Raw genomic sequence first — 25205 nt, 5'->3', positions numbered from 1 at the left:
AACTCATTTATCCTTCTGATAAATGAGGTTGCATTTGGAGGGTGGAAGGGATTTGGAGTTAGGGTGGGTCACTATTGTAACGTAGCCACCTCCTCGTGGTGTGACCTGGTAATCGATGTCGTTTTCTAAATATTTTTCTCGAAATTAACTTTAGAAAACGATATCGAGCTAAGAGCTACGATTATAAATTCTCAATTTCATATCTAAATTGCATTAGTTCCGAGCTGTGGGAGGAAGGGTGGGCTCGGGCGCAGGCTTTTCGTCACAATTTGTGGCGAAAAGCCTGCGCACATTGTAAGTGCCTTTTGTTCTAACTTGCACTTATCTTTATAAATATTTTTTAACTTGTTACATATTAGATTGTAGTAATAGCCATTTTCATTGTCAGTTGCTCGAAACTTAAAAGAAAGTTCTTCAAACTTTCTTCTTTACCCCTTTTCTCTACAAAGTTTTAAATTATACAAGTGCAATTTTAGAACAAAAGGCACATTTAGGGCTTTAATTTTATGTAGTAATTTTCAATGTTTCATATTTCTCTTAATCATTTTTGTATGTTTCAGGTTTTAATTTTATGCAGACAACTTATTTATTCATATGTGTCCTAATTGAATTTGTATGTTTCAGGTTTTTATTTTAATTAAGTAATTGAATATTTCTCAGGTATAATGTATATTTTACAGGTGTACAGTGTTCTTTTTATTGTTACGACTAATTATTCTGTAGGTAATGAATAGGTCATCATTGAAGACATCCATCGAGGGATCATCGAGGGACCATCGAGGGATGCGTGCGTTAGTTTTAAGTTAATTGTATGCGTGCGTTAGTTTTAAGTTAATTGTATGCGTGCGTTAGTTTTAAGTTAAGTGTGCTCGTGGGCAGGGCGGGTGGGTCCTTGTAAGTGCCTCTCATTCTAAATTGCACTCATCTTCTCAATTCTCATACTTTGTACGCGTTAGCTTGTAGTATACCCACTTATTTTTTGTCAATCGTTCTGCGCCCAAGTGGATCATTGGGGGTTCATAGCGCTGTGAACACGCGGTAGAGGTGAGCTGCAAGTGCCGGTGTAGCGCGAGTGATATTCTTTGCCCGGCGGGGCGGATCGGGGTTGGCACCTCTCATACTCTGATGTGCCTCCCCGACCCGCCGCCATTCTGCCAAGGGGCATCACGGTCTGGGTATCCTCTCTGTGGTAAGACGCGAGAGCGCTGGGGGAAATGGGAACCCTCCGCCAACTGGGGTGTATCACTCGTTCTTGCCAAAGGTATCTTCGGTTCATCTTTGCCGTCGTGGTTCACGTAAGCCACTATGGGCTACCCTTTGACCCATGGAAAGCAAGGTTCGCTTGGCGAAAAATAATGGTCCCCTTCTTTGCGAAAGTTCTTCTAACTTTCTTAGCTTCTTTGCGAAAGTTCTTCTAACTTTCTTAACCTCTTTGCGAAAGTTCTTCTAACTTTCTTAGCTTCTTTGCGAAAGTTCTTCTAACTTTCTTTTTTGCCCCTTTGCTTTTTGGATTCGTCATAGATTATTTGAGTGTAATCTTAGAATGAGAGGCACCGTGCGGCGTTTAGAATAAGTTAAGCGTGCGTGTGTGGGATCCCATGCGATTAGTATTAAATTAATGTATGTGTGTGCGTGTGTGATACAAGTTCTTTACTGGATTGTGGTAAAGAACTTGTATATGCGAGCCTATGAGCTATGTAGAGTCAGAACTCATTTATCCTTCTGATAAATGAGGTTGCATTTGGAGGGTGGAAGGGATTTGGAGTTAGGGTGGGTCACTATCGTAGCAACCTCCACGTGGTGTGACCTGGTAATCGATATCGTTTTCTAGACATTTTTATAGAAATGAACTTTAGAAAACGATATTGAGCTAATAGCTACGAATTAAATTATAATTTCATTCGTTCCACAGTTTCTTTTACGAAAATGTTTGGGGTAAGCATGTATTGCAAGTTCCACACATATGCAAATTTAGATTTACAAATTTTCTAGTAAAATGCAAAACTTTGTAAAACTAGATGACAGTAGATAAGATGGAATCCACGGAGTAAAAAAGGAGATGCCGGCATCTTTGATCTAACAGGGAAATTTAAATCGAGCAGATCTATTTTCATGTAACTCTTTAATAATTTGGAATATATTTGTAATCCATTTTCTGTGCGTTACTAATATTGTTTTTTCAGGTACTATTAATTTTACGGCGTGAAAAATTTGAAAAAGAAGAGACACCAAAATGAGTAGGTATGTATTGGGAATGGTTATTAAAAATAAGAAAATAGCTTTTAAGAAAGTAAAAAACTTTATTTCTCAAAAAATTACAGATGAATGTGTTACAGAGATACAACAAAATATTTATTACAAATAATTTACTGCTGCATATGCAGGTTTAAATTATTTTTCTTTGACCGTCATACTCCTACACTAGGCGCATGCGCAGTGCAGCTAAATTTAATTCTGTTCGTGTTTTTGAAACTGGAAACTGCATCTTCGGACCCACAGTATGTACTATAAACAGCATAAAATCGATGTTAATAAATGCATAATAAATATATTGCATATTAATCAATATAATCGATAATAATTGGGTTTTTATAAAAATGGAACACGTAGCGCCATCTCTCCGGCGAACAGGGTGAACTACACACTTTTTTAACTGCTCTTTAATTAGTTCCGATCTTGTCCACTAGGTGGCGTCTCACGTACGCCACCTAGCGGTGGAAGTAAGAATTAATTAAGGTCGTGTTTCGAAAGTGTGTAGTTCACCTCGTTCGTCGGAGAGATGGCGCCACTTGTTCAATTTTTTTTTTATTAAAACGAGATGCCATCTTGTGGCAGCGAAAGGAACTGATGAAACTACAGTTTTAAAAAAGTGTAATTCACCCTATCCACCGGAGAGATTCTTTTTAAAAAAAGAAGCTTACTTACAAAATTTGGTCAGAATCAAAACATATTCTTTCCTTTAATAATGTCTTTATGTTTTAACAGAAGCTGTTGATTACACGGGACGAGTAATGGATCTAAATTAAACGACAATGATTTATCATTTATTGTAATACCCAGTGACAAAAGTGGAATACAGCTTTATCGGCCAGGCATTCTATTCGGAATTGAGATCGTTTCCCGCTGAGGCTGATCAAAAAAATCATGAGCCAACGGTATATGAAATAATTATTACAATCAGAGCAAGGTCGCGTAATATAAAACAATGTACTCTCGATTAGTTATTACAACGTGTCATTTAAGTTATGCTAAAAAAAATATAACTCTTGTTACCAGTGATAATAACTCGTTCGTATAAGTAAAATATCTTTTGCAGTCACTTAGCCGACTAACGGTAAATATACATATATATCTTAAACATTTACGTGCCTGTACATACATACATAAAGAATACATCGCGAGTAACTTTGTCGGATGGTTCGACAGTTCATAAAACATATACAGACGGATCCATATGATCTTCTAATTACTTTCTAACAATTTGTCGACGACCCAACAATATTACGCGCTTGTGATGTATCTTCTATATATGCATGTGCATGGTTATATTACATACGTATGTATACATATACACGGTCACATTCTTATATGTTATAGACCTACACCGGTAAATCGTAACTACATTCGTGCCCCTTTAAAACGATACAAACAGTCGCCTCAATTCATGATTTGCCACAGCAAAGACAGCGCTGAATACATAATATATTTCGCATCAGGACTAGTTCGATGGCAGATCTTCGACCGACTACAGTATTACTGGAACAGTCAAGGAACAATGATGGCACAACGATAAGTTTAATTAATTACACCTCGATTAATCTATTCCCTTATAGAACCATTTCGTTTCAGGAAAATCAGGAAACGTCCATCGTCATCGAAACGCAAGAGGAGTCGCATCTCTACTTTTCCTGCTGACCAGCTAATCATTCTATTATGAGTAACAATTGCAGTGATTAACCGCGACGAATCGGTTATAAAATTACACTCCCCGACCGAGATCCGACAATCGCTTAATTATAAACACGTTTATAAGCGCACAATCGTTGCGAACGCATCGACAACTAACGCTAATCATCTTTGTCATCGAGCTATCAGCGTGTTCACGCGACGAGCTAGTTTATTATCATGTGGACAGTAACTTCCGCCGACGAAGTTCGTAGCAGCTATTCGATAAAACAATCGCTATCCGCAATAATCTAACGCGATGAACATCTGCAGCGACTTATTTATGTACACTTTCGTTTTAAATATTTACATCATCCACTACGGCACAGAACCATTGGCGTAACTGGACAAGGTGGGTCACTATGGACTGATCTTCCATTACAGGACATGTTGGAGTAGCAGATTTATTTCACTTTATTTTGGGGAATTAGAGAATTTAGGAAATTTGAGAATTTTCCTATTTCTAAAGTACTTTACGAATTCTCAAACTTCCAAATTTTCTGATTCATCAGGTTTCCAAAATTGGGTACCTCACCTAGGACTGAAACTCCCAGTTACGCTAATGCAGAGCTAGAGCGATAAGAAGGAAGTATTTTTGTACCAACGTTCGTGGAGTGACACGTATCGTGTCCTCGCAAGTACATCTCGATAGACAACATACAAAACGGTATTTTTTTATCGTTACACTTGTGGTTGCTTCCCTTTTTTTTCTTATAAATCGATATGAATGGTTGAAAATAACATAGCACCGAAGGAACTTGAGCGCAACATCACGCGTTGTCTGATAGCTCTTGGCAATGACTCAGAGAACTATAACGATACACTTACAAGCTAATTATCCTAACTATTAATATCATGAGTAGTATTAATTATCTCTCACGAATAACGAAGAGGTTCAGGTAACAATTTCAACGAATACTTCTTTCTTTCTTCGCGTTACAGCTTACTAAACTACGAACAGAGCGACTAGGTAAAAGATGATTGTACATACACCAGAACTTTCTGACTGGTTGCTCAAACTCGATCGAAGATCAGCGAATAAAATGTAAAACCGATCGAAATGACACGAAATCAATGGTTAAATACTTCTCTAGGATATTTCTTTAGAATCTTTGTTTAATTCTAGGAACTAGACTGGTCATCTCGACGGCTACTTTGTAAAAAATTTTGATCGTGCTCGATCACATTGTGAACGATACTATTGTATCAACGATAGAAAAAAGGACAATACAAAATAAAATAGAGTAAACCTTGTTGAATTCAATGTTAATCCTGAGTTACAGCGTCATGCGTTCTATTGCCACTGCTACGTTAATTTAGTAAGAAATGTAAATTTGCAAGTAAAGCGCAAGCTGAAGTATCATGGCTACACAAATATCTTAAAAACGGAAGTCAGTTAATTCACTCAGGATCTTTGGAACATCTACATTGTAATCGACAAGGTTTACTCGCTCTAAAAATCAATTTTGTTCAAGAAATGATACCGCACAAATAATAATCGAAGTCCTCGTACGTTCAAACCACGTCGATCAGAAAGATCCATTTCCACGGAGGATAAGTCTATCATATAATTGCACGCTTTTATACAATGGATTCGTCAAATGTACAGGTATATATACATACAGAGAGAGAAGGAGAGAGAAAGGGGATATAAAAGGTGGAGTAACAAAGTAGAATCATCTCTTCTTTTTTAGATTGTTGATTGAGCACGTATCCGGTCGAAATAGACGAAGTGTTCGACGGTGTTTCGAATCGAAGATCCTCGTACTCCGGGATAATTATTGTGCAACTACTGCCGGGATTCGAAGAACGACCGGCAGCGTGCAAATCGTCAGAGTTTTTCCGGTGCGGTGGATCTGATGGTTGACGTAGTCTGCGGTGACATCGAAGGCCCGACACTCGTTGATCGTTCCAATGGAAATATCACCTTGCTCGGGATGGGCTGTGATATTGCACGTTTCGCCAGCCTAAAAGAGCTATCATTCGTGCGAATTACTAAATAAGTTGTGGTAGATGTTTTTTGTTAGAAGTTGAGAGTAGAGGAAGTTGATGATGGTAGGAAGATGGTGAGATCTAGGAATGTAGGAGTACAAGGATGTGTTGATTTAGAATTTTAGAAATTTAGAAATTTAGGAATCTAGGAATCTAGGAATCTAGAAATCTAGAAATCTAGAAATCTGAAAATCAAAAAATCTAAAAAACTAGAAATGTAGAAATCTGGAAATCTAGAAATCTAGAAATCTAGAAATCTAGAAATCTAGAAATCTAGAAATCTAGAAATCTAGAAATCTAGAAATCTAGAAATCTAAAAATCTAGAAATCCAGAAATCTAACAAGCTAAAAATCTTAAAAATCCAGAAATCCAGAAATCTGAAAATCTGAAAATCTGAAAATCTGAAAATCTAGAAACCTAGAGATATAAAAATCTAAAACTTCAGAAATCTAGAAATCTAAAAATTGATAAACCTGGTCCAGGAACGTAGGAACACAGGAATGAAAGAATCTAGGAGAACAGTGATCTAGAAGTTAATAAATGTACATCTCGATATAATAACGCACACATATGTTAAATAGTATAGATATTTAGAAGGTTTTAATATTCTGACTGATGATCCTCATAGCAGTGAAGGTGTCAAGCTATGCGCATAATTAAGAATAAAGATTTGGGCTAACGTCTAAAAGGCCAGAACTAAGGTATATGTTATGACGAAAAAGTGATCTTAAACATTATTAAACATACTGCATCGATCGATAATTATATCGCCAGTTGTGGAAGCAGATGAAGAACATGTATTAGCAGCGTGGTAGAGTTAGCGTGTTTAGACGATCATACTGAAAGCGTGATATAAAATAGAACATCTCCATGATTAAAGAAGCATCGGTGAATGATCAAATGGCGATGAACAGCTGTCCCGTCTGCAATGACAGCGATTACAGAGTGGATTATTCGTTCATTCCTTAAACGAGTATACAAACACATGTGACTAAAACACATCTTTCATTGTGGACATTTATCTTCTTAAGATTATAAAAATATTTGATGTTATTATTGCATATGTCATTATAATTCTTCCACAATGCTAGATGTTTCAATAGAGAGAAAAATGATAGAACAGATTATGAGAGTTACCTCGGTTTTATCTTGCTGTAAGTTAGATTTAAAACCGAGTCCTATACTAACACTTTAACAACTGGAAATGTATTATACACAGATGTATACTTCTAAATGAACTTTCTGTCAAATGTCATTGACTGAAGATGAGATAATACAGCCTCCAGGATTTAATTTAGCATAGAATTTTAGAGGGATAATGCACTTGGTTGCATATATTCTTAGTTAAGAGTAAGTGTAGCTATAGAAGAAGTCTCTCATTTGTCTTCAATTTTAGGTCAAGGAGTTAGGATAAATTAAGAAGGATCTAAGGAAAGGAGAATATAGGATCCAAGATCTAGGTATAGCAAATGATACTTCTTGTACACTTCCTGTCAACTAGCCGCCTGTGCATATCCTCTCTATTATTAAATATTAAAGTTAGAATTGATATTAAAAAATTGTAAAGTGAAAGTTAAATTTTTTCCTGATTGCACACCGCATGTCCGTGAGTTGTGGTATTATCGAAACGGCATTCACATGTATATAATCGTGCATCGTGTCAGAGCTTTTATACTAGAACATGTTTGATCGTGCTGTAAATCTCTTGTACAAGCAGAATCTCAGCCTGACCTACCAGCGAACGGAAATACACGAGAGGTTGAAATACGTTAAATGTTGTACGAGTTTCTACAATGAAAATTACAGTAATGAAGTTGCGTAATGAACAAAATCTTTACAAAGCGAAATAATGAATCGATGATTAAAATATCTCGTCAATTAACATAATTCAATATTTCGTGCGCCATTCGTGGTGGATCTAGCTAAATATAATCTCGGTAACACAAACATTCACCTAACAAATTTCAAGCGAGAAGGGACTCCAGTTTACCTTGGTCGCTAAAGTGAGATCAGACCGTTTTCAGGAGGTAACGAAAAAACTTTAGTCTCTGTATATCTAGACACTTATAGTTGATTTAACCACAAATTCTGGACATGTGTACGGCTGATAGACAAAACATTGAATTTGAGCGTAGAATGATTGCGGCTCTTGTCGAGACCACGAGATATCAACTATGCTGCGTAACGTTTCTTCAAAACAGGTACCTGTAATTAAGAAACTGATAAGCTTTAGATACCGTTCAAACCTCCTACTCGATAGCGAAAGAAGTAGTATTTATTCGGATAAATTAATAATCATTCGAAGATTGAAGGGACGAGAACATTTATTGCTTCATTGAATAGAAGAGAACTGTTAAAATGTAATATCGTTTTGTGAACCTAGCATCTGTTGAAGTGAAAAGAAACTGTGCCATAAATAATAGTGTTTCACTGACGGGGTTTGCCGGCGGTCTTAAAAATTACACCATGCCATGGTTACTTAGACTATTCAATGTATATACCTTGTTCTCGTGGTTACGATCGTTTAACAGAGAAATCTCTGGACATACATGGTTTTTTTTAATAAACACTGATGGGTGCGGTTCAATTTGGAAGATCGCACTTGATCGATCACCTCTGAAACAACTATTTTCGCTTGAAACTTTATACTGATCACAGAGTACGGCGAGCTATAAAAATACAGTATAATCTATGTACAGACAATAGAATATTATTACTCTCCGAGGCTTACGCCCGTTCTGGGTGTCTTCTTTCTAGGGGACAACATTTATCGCGTACGCACACTCTTTCCACCACTCTGCAGCAACCGTAACATCTGAACGTCGAAGATAGCGAGGGATCGAGAATTATTACCTTAAAAATTCCCATATCACGGCCAGATGTAAGCGATAACGAACACAGTAAAACCACATCGAACATCGTGACGATGTGAAATAAATAAGCTCACCTTCTCCGTCGTAGAGAAGCATTTTGCCCGGGCAAACCAAACTGACCTCTTGGAATCACCATACGTGCATTGCCCTGGGCTGGTCTCGAGCCACCGTGCGCTTGTAGGGTAGTTAAATGAGCAGCGTAACCATCGTGAAGAATCGTTGCCGAAGCGTGATGTTTCTTTGGTACTTTCCCAATGATGAAGATTTGATTCGGTTTTAAATTAATCGCAGTGTAAACGCTAATATCTTTGCTACTGCCGTAAGCGTGGTGAATTATCACACCGTGATCCTGAAGAAAAGAATACATTATTCACTTGTATAGTTATTATTACTATATTATTACTAAATAATTGTATTATTCTTTAAGCAGTTTTTTACCTGTACAAGTTTGTTTAAGTACGCAGCTTTATGACCAAGCGGATCTGTCGAAAGACCGTCCGCAAACGATACGAGACCATGGGGGAAGTTATGTTGAGACAACCATGAAACAACTTTCTGTTGTTGCATATCAGGCCTCGCGGTGATATAAATAATTAAGTAACCCAACTCTTGCCAATGTCTAGTAATAATGACATAGTTATAACGTGTTAAAGAGAACTACAGAGATGAAGGATTATTGATGTACCTAACAACGTCAACAGCTCCAGCTCTCACTTTTGGATCCTTTCCGCTAACAGACATACTTGCAGTAAACGAACCATCTATGCTAAACACCACACACTCAGTTTTTGGTGGAATCACAGCCAAGAAGAAGTCTACAGATGTATGATCACCTCTGAAAATTAGATGAGAAGCTTAAGAGAGGGTGTCAAATGATTAAAATAGGGTGAAAGATAGAAGGGTTGATGGAGGAGGAGGATAGCAGGGAACAGTACCTTTTGCAAGGGAGATTAATAGCATTACCTGACGATCATTTTAACTGGATATAGTCCATAACCTAAGGCTTTATCGTCCGGTATTTTATACGTTATTCTACCGTTCTTATCAGTTACTTCGGTTGATAAATACGTCCATTCTCCGGCAGGTGCATTCTTCATAATGTGAATGTCTACTTTCTCGCCTGTAGTAATTTATGAAAGAAGCATTTAATAGACCATTAAAAAATCATTGATATAATTAATGATTGATATAATTACCGCTTAAAGCAATAACGTCGATTGGACCGTACATGAATCTAGCAACCAACACTTGCGGTGCTCCTTCTCTAACAATTACATCGTTTGCTCTATGATTGGCATTGACATTCTGTGGTGAAACATTATATGTTAAAGATTCATGTTAAAAATAAATATTACATGTTAAACTTTGTTTTATGAATAATAAAATAAAGTGACGATGATAGCCTACCTTAAGCTTAACGGAAGTACGTTTCTTATTCCACTTTTCTCTAGGTTGACCTGGACGGAAACACGTTAACTCTTTCTCCTCGTTAGAGAGCAACGACAAATCGAATCTGCCTAATTGCCGCAAAATAAATGCAATAACGTCAAAGGACTCCCAGTAACTAGCGTGAAAAAGATGTGGCAAAGCGTTCGTAGGGAAATTCGCTAAACCCTCTGGACAATAAAGAGCGTAATCTAACCTCTTCGTACCCCACCACTTTTGCTGCACTGTAACAAAAAACTTCTTCAGTAAAGGTATACCTAAATCATCCCAGAATAAAGTTCTAATTACACCAATATAAATTTCAACTCACAATTAGACACTAACTGTAAAGGAACAATTTCAACCATACCAGACATTGTACTATGAATGGATATATCGGACAGTCGTCTTAAATGGGACATTGGCATGTTTAAACCGTCCGAAAACAACTGTGGGTTTGACTGGATTGTTTCCACTAAAAACATAAAATAATTTAGACTTGCTGATTCTCTTGGCTTTTAAATATTAAATGGAAGATGCGTACATAAATGATAAGGCTGACCATTCCCTAATGGATACTTTTGATATCGAGCCACGTTTACGGGCGGAAGAAGAGAAAACTTAGCAGATATCAACGGCTCCAACCTAGCCGCTACTGGATCGGTAGGATGGAATAAATTATACAGCTGATTCACCAACGGTCTCTTAATGTTGCTAGTTTTATCGCTGCTCGACGATATTTTTCTATACGCTAGGACTAGAGCAAGTGGACTACCGAACATAAAAAATTCTCCTACTTCGAAATCCAGTTTACAGTGTGACATTTCACTGAAAATGAAAGAAGATATCTTAGACTTTTATATTCTTGTATTAGTCACAAGGTCTGAGTCTCAATTCCTCACCTTATACTAGAAGATTTCCTTCTAGGAGAAGGTGCAGTCAAGTGTTTGCCATCTTCAGGGTTCCCGCTACTCTCAACGCCTTGATTATCCAAAATATTGTTCTCGCTGTTATGTCTAGAATGTGTAGATCTACACAAAGCGTCATAGGTTAAAATCGCTCCTACTGAGTCTCCTATAAAACAAATCTGCCCCGTGAAACCGCGACCCTCTTCGCTTTTGATGAATTCGTGATAGACTTGGTTGGCTCCTACTATAACTTTCGTGACTGCATCTTGGTATTCAGGAGTGGAACTAGCTAGCAGTGGTATCGCGCCAATAGGAATAGTGTCATGTGTCACTTGAGGGGCGTCCATAGAAGAGGGTGATACGTCGAAACTGTACGGACTTAAACTGAAAAAATATTTAGATAAGACCAAGAACAACTAGCTTAGATTTTTTAGTATGTAAAAAATGTTTACCTAGATAAAATACCCAGACCTTCTGTACAGATGGAAGGGCAGGAAACAAACTTAATGGCTACGTGACCAACCATGCTGGGATAATGCTGTCGCATCACTGATTCAAAGGCTCCTTTGAAAGTTGTGATGTCTGACTTCTTCGCCGTCAAATCGACGTTCGCGTCTGAAACATTTTGATGGAATATTTTTAGAAAATAATAGATGTTAAGGTTTGGCGTAAGGATTGGCGTAATTAGGGGACGGATGTGCGATACAGTGGTAATCTAAGGTTAACAAAAATCCTAGTTGCGCCAATAGTTATATAGACATTTACACAAAATTACCTAAAACGCTACCAGCGTGCATTACAATAATAAGAACAGTTGTCTTGCAGGGTTGATGAGTAGGGGAATGTTGAGGCGACGCTGGACAAGAGGCATCGATACTTGCTGAAGTGGAGATCTGCAATCTTTTACTGCTACGTTCACTGGCCATTCGTTGCAGATACGAAGGTGAGAATATCGTGTCATCTGCAAACACGCGTTAAACTGAGCACCGACACTCCGCGGAGAGTGCAAACATTTGGATTATTAAGAATCGTTTACCTTCCTTGTTTGTGCTGGTACACGAAGTGAACGTATTGTCCTCCTCTTCTGCTAGAAGATCCAAAGAACTCCATTTAGCTAATGAAGTGTTATCTCCAAAGTCCTCTGTATAATCAGAAATTTTTACATTGCTTATGCATCGTGCCTTTTGAAGCATTTGTGACACGTGTTAAGGCGGGAAATACAGAAACGGGGTGAACGTTCCCCTTCAGATTAGGCGTCAAGATAAAAAAGTAGTAAGAATTTTGTTGGAAAAGTAGCTCGATTTTTAGTCTACATAGCCATGCTGCTTCATGCTATGTGTTGAGTATCTGTAATCGATTTCAAGAGTGTTATCTACAAAGGCATGAATGCAATCGCATTTTTCTGATCTTATGTAAATGATACTAACATTAATCTCGGTCTTTTTATCCTTCATATCTTCCAACAAACGTGTTATAGTTCTAACAACTCTATCTACGTGTCCTACCTTTGCGTATAATAGGTATAACGAACCCAGCTGCGATGTGGAATGCGACATAGAAAACAGAGAGGGCACAGATCAAGACAAGACAAAAAAATTGTTAATACCAACTCATGCTGTATTTTCTACTTCGAAGAATTAATTTTTAAGACACACCATTATTCGGTTTGTTTAAAACTACCATTTCCCAACGGGTCTAATGTTCGGCAAAAGAAGGTGTTCAAGAAATTCGCCAAAGCGCCAGCTTTATCATTCAGAATAATGTTAGCGGACGTCGTTAGTCTCACGTGTAATAAATACTTGGAAGGATCGATCGCATGCTCAACGGATGAATCATCGTTTTACCTTGACAATCGAAGAACTCGTCTTCGCTGCCCGATTCAGATTCTCTCACGATACTTTCCATGCGCCAATTCGCTATCTGCATGTCGAAACTTTTGTTCGAACACGGGGAATTCATCGCGGCTTTGTTCTTCAGCCACGCTTTCTTTGTGTCACCCTTTTCCTCGGCAGAAGCGGTTCTAAAATAAATTTAGTATCATTGAACACATCCTAAATCAGTAATGAAGATCTCAGATAATCAATATATTATTAATATTTCAGAATTACCGCTACAACATTTAAAACATTCATCGATTATCTGAGTCTCCATAAAATTGTCAAAAACACCAAATGTACAAGTTCCTGATTTTACTTCTATTTTTACCTAAGCTCCGGTAATTCTGTCGGCGAGTCTTCAGGACTGGGTTCACCTTCCGAGCTAACTGTCGTGTTGGACATAGGAATGTCCGACGACTTCCTGACACTAGGTGGACTTTGAAGATCTTCGTTCTTCTCGATGCTACCAAGCGTAGCAGCTAAAGTCATCGCAACATCAGACTCCTGAGGAGTCATCGTCGTGTTGGACGCAGTCTTTTCTTGGTTCTCGTTCACAGCTTCCTCTCCACCTTCCGCATTAGCCATTCTTCGCTGCAAAGCCAGTTGCGTTTGTCTTTCAATTTCCCGAATGTCCTCCATGGTTAAACCGTTCCACTCGTCCTGCCAGGCCCAGGCTTGCCTATGTGCTCGCACCATGGTTTTCCGCAAAGCTAAAAATTATCAGTCATAGTATAACGAGAATAACAACGCTAAGAAGATGGATTATACTAAATTATGTTTGTTATACTAACCTATGTCGTGTATGAACTTTTCTAGCTTCGTCTGCACGCCCCAGTAACGGAATTCCACGCGACATAACTTGTACGCGCACATTAACGACTTGCCGGATGGTGTTGGCTGTTGCTTTCCCTGAATCAAAGAGATGCTATGAGTAATCGGTACAGAGATAAGGTAATTTCATTCGTTGAAACTTTGTGGGTGCATTTAGCAATTTAGTAGGTTTAAGTGATCTATGGCGAATGTTTGGATTGGTGTTTGTAAATGAAGTTTGAGAGGTTGAGAATTGGGTCTTTGATATTTGGAGAATTTGAGACTTTGTGATCTTGTGATGGTACCTTGAGACTTTAGGATTTTATGAGCTTGGTACCTTAAGACTTTGGGAGCTTGTGAGCTTGGTACCTTAAGACTTTGAATCTTGTGAGCTTGGTACTTTGAGACTTTGGATCTTGTGAGCTTGGTACCTTGAGAGCTTGGCACCTTGTGAGCTTGGTACCTTGAGAGCTTGGCACCTTGTGAGCTTGGTACGTTGAGACTTTGGAACCTTGTGAGCTTGGTACCTTGAGACTTTGGAACCTTGTGAGCTTGGTACCTTGAGACTTTAGGATCTTGTGAGCTTGGTACCTTGAGAGCTTGGGACCTTGTGAGCTTGGTACCATGAGAGCTTGGGACCTTGTGAGCTTGGTACGTTGAGACTTTAGGATCTTGTGAGCTTGGTACCTTGAGAGCTTGGGATCTTGTAAGCTTGGTACCTTGAAACTTTGGAACCTTGTGAGCTTGGTATCCTGTGATTCTGGTACCTTGAGACTTTGGAACTTGGGAAATTTTATAAATAGAAGAACCTTCAGATATGTGGACCTTAAGCCCCTTGATACTTGAAGACCATAGAATCTTAATACCTTCAGTCTCTTCTATTTTAAAGTCACAATATCTTAAACCATATCATTACAAATATATTGAACCATCTTAACATCTTCAACCATGAGACCAATCCAAATGCACCTACTCGACCTTGACCTAAATTTCCACTCTACTAAATCCACAAAGTTTCACGCATATCAGAAACCATAATACTTTCACATACTTTCACATCAGCCCAGTATTCCTCTAACCACGCCTCCGTGAGAGGTCCTCGACCAGTTTTCTGGGACACGTACGTTTTAGGGTCCTCCTCCTTCACATAATCGCACTGATCCTTGACGATGTCGATTACATCTAAAATATTTAATGATTCACATAATTCAGTAGCTCACAAAGGTACCAAACTTGAACCACAAGTACTCACCAACGATTCTGTTCCTCAAATCGCTACCACTAAGCTTGAAGACATTTTCTTGGTACCCATTGTCAGGGAAATAGTACGTTTCTATTTCGATGGAGAATTTTTCGACGAAGGGACAGGTGTATCGGGTCTTTGTATAGGGATAAGCGTTCCATGCTTCTTCTTTGGCGATCAAGGCGGATCTTGGTAGAAGACTTTTGAACCATTCTGGAAGATGGCTGCCGACGTGGTAGATCTTGTGGGTGTATTGTCCATTTCCACCGGGACCGTTGCTGTAAGGCTCGTTTACTATTATCTCGACACCGCTGCCTGCTCCTTGACTCTCTTCTCGAGATTTTTTCTGCAAAACAAGAGAGGTAAGTTGCAATTATTCTTTCGCATATTATTATTAATAAGGCATTATGTACATTGATGAATTTGGGGTTTTGGAAATTTGGGAATTGGGAGATGGATGTTTGATAGTATGGAAATTTAGGAACTTGGGGGTTTGAGAGATTGGGAATGTAGGGATGTAGGAATTTGAGGGTTTGGGAATTTAGGGATTTGGGGATTTGAGAGTTTGGGAATGTGGGAATTAGGGGATATGGGATTGGGGGATATGGGATTGGGGGATATGGGATTGGGGGATATGGGATTGGGGGATATGGGAATTGGGGGATATGCGAATTGGGGGATATGGGAATTGGGGGATATGGGAATTGGGGGATATGGGAATTGGGGGATATGGGAATTGGGGGATATGGGAATTGGGGAATGTGGGAATTGGGGAACGTGGGAATTGGGAAATGTGGAATTGGGGAATGTGGGAATTGGCAAACGTGGGAATTGGGGAATATGGGAATTGGGGAATGTGAGAATTGGGGAATGTGGGAATTGGGAAATGTGGGAATTGGGAAATGTGGGAATTGAGAAACGTGGGAATTGGGAAATGTGGGAATTGGGAAATGTGGAATTGGGGAATGTGGGAATTGAAAAATGTAGAAATTGGAAAATATGGGAATCGGTCAATGTGGGAATCGGTAATTTAAGTATCTGAAATGTAGAAATTCGGAAAAATGGGAATGAATTCCCAAAGTAATTATATTAAAGTCAACTTACCGCTATCATATAAAGCTGAGCAATCCTGTATTCCTCGACAGTGAGAGGCAACGGTATCCGATATTCCTTTATCAACATTTTGCAACAATTATTTATCTTCTGCTCGCGCTGGCAATGAACACTGCTCGATCAAAGGTTCTTGCTTCTTTATTATTCAACTTCATGGTAAGACAAGCGTGAACCTTGAAAAAAGAAGGAAAAAAGCGTTAAAACAAGTTGAACTCTATTTTAGCTTGAACGCTGTGGGGAAAAAAGAGGAGTTTCATAATTAAGTCTTCTTCGAAACTGCTGATCGATATCCTTTGAATTATAATTCACCGAGGACTTTTTAAATTCCTTCCTAATAATCCACCAACGAAATGAAAGAATTTGCAGTATATCCATGTAATTTCTTAAAGGCTTTCGTAAGTATCGACGGCTTATTTTTCTCGGTCTATAATTGAAGCACGTCAAATGCTGAATCGTTCGTGTTTGTGCCGCACGTTCGCACGCAAATCCTTGCAATGTCTGCTAAAAAATTGCACGGAAATAATCCCTGTACTAACAAGCTGTATTCAAATTTATTAAGCCGATATTTCGCGCGGACGATATTCTGAAATGCTTCACAATATAAAATTCTTATAAACGCATACATTAAAATTTAATCAGAATTATTTATTTAAACAGAAATTTGTTTGTTTATTCAAATAAAAATTTTACGAAAATAATTCGTATTCTAGTAAAATTTATTGAGTTACTATTTTTAATGTGAATTATTTATTTTTATTATACACATAATTATTCTGCAATTATATAATATTATTTACTGTAATTTTTCTGTGATATTCCTACATTATATAATTGTTACATTATGCATTCAAATTGTTGTATTTACAAGGTGTATATATAACATTATTTTTTTAGGTCACATCGATATTTATCGACAATCAGATTTCAGACGAATTTATAAGCAGCTTGTTACGTATGCTAATGGAAGGGTCCAATGAAAGCCAGATACGAATTCCTTGAGCAGCGAAGGAGCAATAAACAGAATGTTGCGCAAGATAAGTATTTATACCCACCTGTGCTGCGTTAAGCCTGCATACAGCAAATTATTGTTTTAGCGGGAAAGTTTAAATTACGATTTCCCAGAATACAGATTTAGCCGACCTGTGCTTCTTTATTCTTCCTAAACACAAACGTTTCGCATCATCTACGTCGTAAATTAAGTAACCCTATACAATGGACCCAATTAATTTACGGGAAAACTAATTTTATTAAATCAAGTGTCATATCATCCGCTCAACATGAATGACATTATGAAGTTTAGCGTTGATATTTTACATTGGTTTTAGTGAAAATTTTTTATGTTATGAATTTTAAATGTATTAATATATTTGTTGATGTATTTCTCAGTTCCCTCATTTCCAAATTTCACATTTTTCAGTTTCTATATTCCCCAATTCTCACATTCCCAAATTCCCTCATGTCCCAATTTCCACATTTCCCAATTCCACATTTCCCAATTTCCACATTCCCCAATTCCCATGTTCCCAATTCCCACATTCCCCAATTCCCACATTCCCCAATTCTCACATTCCCCAATTCCTACATTCCCCAATTCCTACATTCCCCAATTCCCAAATTCCCCAATTCCTACCTTCCCCAAATCCCACATTCCCCAATACTCACATTTCTCAATTCCTACACGTCCCAATTCCCACATTTCCCAATTCCCACATTTCCCAATTCCCACATTTCCCAATTCCCACATTTCCCAATTCCCACATTTCCCAATTCCCACATTTCCCAATTCCCACATTTCCCAATTCCCACATTTCCCAATTCCCACATTCCCCAATTCCCACAATCCCCAATTCCCATATCCCCCAATTCACACATTCCCCAATTCCCACGTTCCCCAATTCCCACATTCCCCAATTCCCACGTTCCCCAATTCCCACATTTCCCAACTCCACATTTCCCAATTCCCTCATGTCCCAATTCCCACACGTCCCACTTCCCACATTTCAAATTTCCCATATCCCTCAATTCCACATTTCCCAATTTCCACATTCCCCAATTCCTGCATCCTCAAATATCCAAATCTCCAAATCTCCAAATTAATATATTTATTAATACATTTAATGAATATATTTATTAATATACTTAATATATTTATTATACATTGTACATAAATTTAGAAGAGTATTTCAGAGTACAAAAAGCTGACATGTCCCTCGATTCGAAACCTTCAAACAATCGAAGCCTGCTAATTATAGACTCTTGAACGTACACTTATTCTAATCTTGGAACCAACAGCTGGAATTGTTTCCTTTAATGTGTTATTCAGGGAATGTCAATTAATATTTCAGCCACAGAATCTTGTCTCAAGAAAACACGTCACTGCATGATAACCGGTTAGTACAGTTTTTCTAACAGTCAGCTAGTAAGTTTCTAATGATTTTAACGTCGTGTTAATCGAGAGTTAATTACAGAGAGCAAAAATACATCGATGCACTTACAGATAACGTTCCTTAACCTTGAGCATCACGGGAATGGGGCAGATCGAGAGAATCTGCTCGTCTCTGTCCGAGTACACTATACTTTTCGCGCCACACCTTCCGTCTGAACAGATAAATCGCGGGAAGCCGCGATAGTTATATCGCGATACATCACAACGTCAGAGAACACCGGCAAACAAAACCGACTCGATAAAGTCGCTAATCAACGGACGTCAAAATGCATGTATGTTTTATGATGCTACGTAGATTTCCTTTGGCGAACTACGTAGGAGGGCTTCTCACCTGCGTTCGATTTTTGGGGAGTGAGGGAAAAGATATTTAAAAATTATCACAATGTCAAATTTTTAAGATTTCTATAAAGTAAAGAATTTTGGAAATGATTTGTACATTTTTGAATTATTAAGAGAGGTAATTGCAAGATTTATAAATTTTTAGATTTGCAAGTATTTATATTTTTCAAATTCCCAAATTTCTATAATCTCAGATCCCAATGTTATCAAATTTTTATATTTTTGAACTCCCATATACTCCAATTCTTTCATTTCCCAATTCCCACATTTCCTAATTTCCATATTTCCCAATTCCTACATTCTCCAATTCCCACATTCCCCAATTTCGATATTCCCCAATTCCACATACCCCAATTCCCACATTCCCCAATTCCACATTTCCCAATTCTACATTTCTCAAATCCCTCATGTCCCAATTCCCACATTCTCCAATTCCCACATTCCCCAATTCCCACATTCCCCAATTCCCATATTCCCCAATTCCCACATTCCCCAATTCCCATATTCCCCAATTCCCACATTCCCCAATTCCCACATTCCCCAATTCCCACATTCCCCAATTCTCACATTTCCCAATTCTCACATTTCCCAATTCCCACATTTCCCAATTCCCATATTCCCCAATTCCACATTTCCCAATTCCCACATTCCCCAATTCCCACATTCCCCAATTCCCACATTCCCCAATTCCCACATTCCCCAATTCCCACATTCTCCAATTCCCACATTCCCCAATTCTCAAATCCCCACATTCCTAAATTTCCAATCTGTCAAACATCCAACTCCCAATTCCCAAATTCCCAAATTTCCAAAATTCCAAAATGCAAATTCCCAAATTCTCAAATCCCCAACTCCCCATATTCCCCAATTTCCAAACCCGTAAATTCCCAAGTCTGCATCTCTAACCCAAATTCAGTGTTCAAATACAAAAATTCACTATCTTATAAATGTTCAAGTAAAGTTTGAAAATTTATCAACATGAAAGGTGAACGAGTGGTGGGGCACCCTTCCCCTAGATCGCCATTTTCACTATGGAAGGCTACGGTGCTCATTAATGTACGTGTCAAGAATGAAGTTACTCGAACGTTCATTAAAAATGCTCGGAGCATCGAGCGAACGACTCTATCGCGTCACAGTTTCGTTAAATATCAATTCTTACGAGTTCCGTTCACTGTCACATCGTTGGTATGTCAAACGAGAGTTGCTCGAACAGTACACGCGGTACGAAACAACACTTGCTTCTCTCGTTAGTTATCAGAGATAACGGAAGGATTAAGTAATGCAACAAAGTGGAAATTGTTTTTTAAGGGAGAAGGGAAAGGGTGTGCATTGGAAAGTGTAAATGACGGAGAATTTATTGAAAGATTGCGAAGGATACGAGGTAAAAAAAACCGTCACGATGTTACGTGGACAACGCGCGGCCACTGACTGACGGGCCGGAGGTTGCTCCGATTGGCGGGCCCGTTGGCACGCGCGAAATCGAGCTGGACCAATCGGAGCGCCCCCTACCGCCCCCGCGACCCCATCATCCGGAGACAGGGCTGTAAAACGCAAGGGCGCAACTTCCGGTACCCTCATTTCAAATGATCTTGCTCCCATATTTCGAATAATCTGTAGACAAAATTTCAAGTTAATTTTGCTCAAATATTTTTAATGAGAAGAATAATTTTTTGAGGACAATTTATTTGTAGGTCTTCGGTGTAATAAAAATTTTTATTCCAGGACATTTTTATTTGAGATGCAATTTTATTTAAATTCAGATATTATTTTAGTGTATTATTTTTTGAGATGAAAATTTATTCTAGTTATTTGTGGACTGGATTTTATGTCGTTTTATTTGAAATTTAGGTCATGAGATAAATATTGGTATTTTAAATATTGGTCAATTTAGAAATGTGTTTTATATTGTTTATTGGTATTTATTTAATCCGATCTTCTCTTTTATTTTGTTATTCATTGTATCATTCATTGTATTCGCGGTATCATTGATACTTTGATTTTGTACTAGATTTTTGTCATCGATCTTAATCAATTGATATTGATCTTATCACTCAGATTAATTAATTTATCTTATTTATTAATATTGCCATTCATCACAAAGAACATTAAATAAAAAAGTATTTCCTAAATTCAAATTCAGACAAAACCCTTAACTCTTCAACTTCCTATCTCATTACAGTACTACAACATCAACACTCCAAAGCAAACCCTTTAATTATTCAGTCAATCAAAACTCGATTGTTCCCCACAATATTAACGACAAATACCGTACCATTAATCGTAAAAAGACCGAGGGGTTGAGCGTCCCCCAATCAACCCCCAATTTTTCACGATAATCAACAGGTACAAGCATGATAAAAATATTTGCACAAGAAGTACATTAAAAAGCAATCTGACCCAGCTACTCCTGTAAGCCTCCCCTTAAAAATCCTATGTATGCAAATGTTTTATGTTAATCATAGATAGTTTTCAGATGTTTTCGATGGTTCGTTTGAAATGCTAAAGATTGAATCCGTCACTGGGTGGACAGTCGCCGTTAGCCGCCTCCGCCGCCTCCCTGGCCTATTGATCGACCCCCGAGCAAGCGAGAGAACGCGAGACCAGATGCGCCATAACAGCCAGCAAGTTCTCATGGAGGCGAGACTGAAACGTTCACCGGCAAGGTTGCATACGTTCCTTGGGGGTGTGTAAACGAGTATACCCTCCTCTGTAACGGTGTTGATGGCGATGAATAATAAACCAACAAAATTCACTGCGTGGATACTTAGAGCTCAGAATGGTCAGTTTGTTGCGGAGGTAGCTTCATTGGAGGGTGTTAGGGATGTTTTGATGTTGCTACTGTTATTACTGGGGTAACTAGGATATTTCTGTGGGGTGGATTAGGGGTTCTAGGTTTAGTAGTGGGGAGTTGGGGATTTTGGAGTAGGGATGTGGGAATTTAGGGAGTTGGGGAGGTGGGAATTTAGGGATTTGGGGATTTAGGGGTTTGGAGATGTGAGAATATGGGGAATGTGGGAATTGGAGAATGTGGGAATTGGGGAATGTGGGAATTGGGGAATGTGGGAATTAGGGAATGTGGAAATTGGAGAATGTGGGAATTCGGAAATGTGGAATTGGAGAATGTGGGATTTGGAGAATGTGGGAATTGGAGAATGTGAGAATTGGGGAATGTGGGAATTGAAGAATGTGGGAATTGGAGAATGTGGGAATTGGAGACTGTGGGAATTGGAGACTGTGGGAATTAGGGAATGTGGGAATTGGAGAATGTGGGAATTGGGGAATGTGGGAATTCGGAAATGTGGAATTGGGGAATATGGAATTGGAGAATGTGGGAATTGGAGAATATGGAATTGGAGAATGTGGAAATTGGAAAATGTAGAATTGAGAAATGTGGAATTGGGAAATGTGGAATTGGGGAATGCGGAATTGAGAAATATGGAATTAGGAAATGTGGAATTGGAAGATATGGAAATTCATCAATTCAAAAATCTAATAATTAAAATTTCTGCAAAAGTGAGTCCTCAAAAAGATTTATAAAACATTAGAAACCTAGTACCCTAAAAGACTCGTAAACCCAAGAAATTTTCCACCACAATTGCTGTCAATTTTGCTCTCAAGTAAACCTAAAAACCTTTGACTGAAACTTGAAAAGTCTTTTAGAATGTACATGACAATAATGATTTAAAGTAGCGAGCATACTCACTTGACTAGACGAGATCTTAGCATTGTGAATACATAAGTTGAAGACTAAAGCCACTGTTCATTCTACAAAGAAGACGAGCCACACAAGACTTATTTACTCTTACACAACACCTTTTTCAAACGTCTTTTTGTGTAATTACTTTCTTATAGCAGCAGACAGTCCTTAAGAGGCGATTATTGGTAATTGGAAGTGTAGCTTGTGAATACGTTTGATACGCGTTATTTTAATTCATTGTTGTGTCAGGGAATTAGGACTTGTGGGAAACAGTAAGCAATATTGTTGTTGCAATTAATTAATGTTACGGTGGGAAGTGTATACATAGTAGTTAGATAATTGCGCTTAGTCATAATTGCGACGTAAAATACATAAGTTGAGCCTTGAATGCCAGTGGAGTTGCTGATAAAAGCTGAGAGCTGATGAATAAGAAAATTCACAAAAATGACAAATAAAGGGACGTTAAGAGATATCGTTATCTCTGACTACCATAGAATACTTAGGGATAAATGTTAGTATTGTGAGATGGAAAGTTTGAGGATTTGAGAAGTGGTGAGATTCGTTATTTGCAAATTTGGGGAGTTGGGATTTGGGATTTGAGGATTTAGGAATTTGGAGATTTGGGGATTTGGGGATTTGGAAATTTGGGGATTTGGGAATTGGGAAATGTGGGAATTGGGGAATGTGGGAATTGAGGAATGTGGGGATTGGGGAATGTGGGAATTCGGAAATGTGGAATTGGGGTGTATGGAATTGGGGAATGTGGGAATTGGGGAATGTGGGAATTCGGAAATGTGAAATTGGGGAATATGGAATTGGGGAATGTGAGAATTGGGAAATATTGGAATTGGGGAATGTGGGAATTGGGGAATGTGAGAATTGGGAAATGTGGGAATTGGGGAATGTGGGAATTGGGAAATGTGGGAATTGGGGAATGTGGGAATTGACGAATGGAAAATCTAAAAATTTGCTAATCCTAAATTTAGAACAGAAACCCTTACAAACTTCGACCTACATAAGCAAGAAAATCCACAAACTTCAAACCCCCAAATTAATAAATTGCCTATCCACCTACATTCACCCCATGCCCTAACCTACATTACCCTTTCTACCCCAAATATAAGAGCACAATACATCACCGAACCACCCATTCTTTCCCCTATAAAGACCACAGAAGCAATTACATGAAAATTGATAGAGTTAACTAGTGTCTGGCCTATTGAACATTTGTACGCCGAAGAAAACTGACCTCTGACATTATCCAAGAACCCGCTATCTGAAATGTTCTCTCAATGTTCCTTTCTGTAAACTAACGATAGTGCGCACGTGTTCACCAGCGGCCTATTTCAAGATGACGAGTAAAATTCGTCTATAAAAAGAAAATGCTGGGGTTAATCACGCTTTACCTACAATTTGGCAGCAAAGAGCTTGATGGACGGTAAAAACCACCCTCTTTTGTGCAACCACCGATATAAGAGACATTTTATGAACCAGAGCACGATTTGATTGTTGGAAAAGTCAAAAGCGTCAAAGAGAAATGCATGTTCGAACGGCGCATCCGCTTGTAACCTTCAGGCTCGTTGCGATTCGAAATCCTTCGACGAGGGAAAACTGCACTTTAATTCTGTTTGAACTTTTTGAATTTTGGAAGGTTTAAAAGGATTTTTTATTGTAACTATTTTGAACGTAATTGACTTTTTATTTCAGTTGATTGCTGCGCGTTAGATTACGACGCGTTGGATTACCACGAGTAGAATTACCACGCGTTGGATTACTACGCGTCGAATTATCACGCGTAGAACTACCACGCGTCGAATTATCACGCGTAGAACTACCACGCGTTGCATTACCACGCATAGAATTACCACGCGTAGAAATATCACGCTTTGGATTACCACGCGTAAAATTACCACGCGTTGCATTACCACGCGTAGAATTACCACGCGTAAAATTACCACGCGTGGAATCACCACGCGTGGGAGTACCACGCGTAGAATTACCACGCGTGGAATTACCATGCGTGGAATTACCACGCGTGGGATTACCACGCGTAGAATTACCACGCGTTGCATTACCACGCGTAGAATTACCACGCGCAGAATTACCACGCGTGGAATCACCACGCGTGGGATTACCACGCGTAGAATTACCACGCGTGGAATTACCATGCGTGGAATTACCACGCGTAGAATTACCATGCGTAGAATTACCATGCGTGGAATTACCACGCGTGGAATCACCACGCGTGGGATTACCACGCGTAGAATTACCACGCGTGGAATTACCATGCGTGGAATTACCACGCGTGGGATTACCACGCGTAGAATTACCACGCGTTGCATTACCACGCGTAGAATTACCACGCGTAGAATTACCACGCGTGGAATCACCACGCGTGGGATTACCACGCGTAGAATTACCACGCGTGGAATTACCATGCGTGGAATTACCACGCGTAGAATTACCATGCGTAGAATTACCACGCGTAGAATTACCACGCGTGGAATCACCACGCGTGGGATTACCACGCGTAGAA

The 25205-nt window shown here is 38.7% G+C and overlaps 1 protein-coding gene and 1 long non-coding RNA gene across 16 annotated transcripts in view; one reads left to right on the top strand and one right to left on the bottom strand.

The window, feature by feature from the left end:
- The first annotated feature begins 1792 nt into the window (after positions 1-1792).
- LOC105664017 (uncharacterized) lies at positions 1793-3358 on the top strand. The gene is made up of 5 exons (XR_001097349.2): positions 1793-1935; positions 2019-2114; positions 2184-2241; positions 2322-2498; positions 2986-3358. It is a non-coding gene; the product is annotated as an uncharacterized LOC105664017 (long non-coding RNA).
- Positions 3023-25205, bottom strand: part of rdgB (retinal degeneration B) — a 39095-nt gene continuing 16912 nt past the window's right edge. For 2 of the 15 annotated variants that reach the window (XM_003708061.3, XM_076530579.1), the window contains exons 2-20: positions 16179-16360; positions 15084-15420; positions 14883-15013; positions 13813-13930; positions 13350-13731; positions 12989-13164; positions 12181-12285; positions 11920-12105; positions 11597-11759; positions 11139-11528; positions 10781-11064; positions 10568-10711; positions 10219-10481; positions 10008-10116; positions 9775-9931; positions 9497-9646; positions 9250-9430; positions 8886-9160; positions 3023-5921 (exon numbers count right to left, since the gene is read on the bottom strand). In XM_003708061.3, coding sequence (XP_003708109.2) covers positions 5777-5921; positions 8886-9160; positions 9250-9430; positions 9497-9646; positions 9775-9931; positions 10008-10116; positions 10219-10481; positions 10568-10711; positions 10781-11064; positions 11139-11528; positions 11597-11759; positions 11920-12105; positions 12181-12285; positions 12989-13164; positions 13350-13731; positions 13813-13930; positions 14883-15013; positions 15084-15420; positions 16179-16256 — 3774 coding nt within the window. In that variant the 5' untranslated portion in view covers positions 16257-16360 and the 3' untranslated portion in view covers positions 3023-5776. Of the gene's footprint in view, positions 5922-7928; positions 8144-8410; positions 8792-8885; positions 9161-9249; positions 9431-9496; positions 9647-9774; positions 9932-10007; positions 10117-10218; positions 10482-10567; positions 10712-10780; positions 11065-11138; positions 11529-11596; positions 11760-11919; positions 12106-12180; positions 12286-12649; positions 12680-12988; positions 13165-13349; positions 13732-13812; positions 13931-14882; positions 15014-15083; positions 15421-16178; positions 16361-17239; positions 17347-18682; positions 18805-20131; positions 20429-25205 lie in introns of those variants that run through there. The other 13 variants (XM_076530580.1, XM_076530581.1, XM_012296662.2 and 10 more) reach the window with 13 other exon arrangements.

Source organism: Megachile rotundata, chromosome 4 (assembly GCF_050947335.1).
Source record: "Megachile rotundata isolate GNS110a chromosome 4, iyMegRotu1, whole genome shotgun sequence".
In the NCBI taxonomy this organism is placed as follows: Eukaryota; Metazoa; Arthropoda; class Insecta; order Hymenoptera; family Megachilidae; genus Megachile; species Megachile rotundata.
The sequence above is the reverse complement of the archived record's forward strand: the minus strand, read 5'-3'. Positions and strand labels throughout refer to the sequence as shown.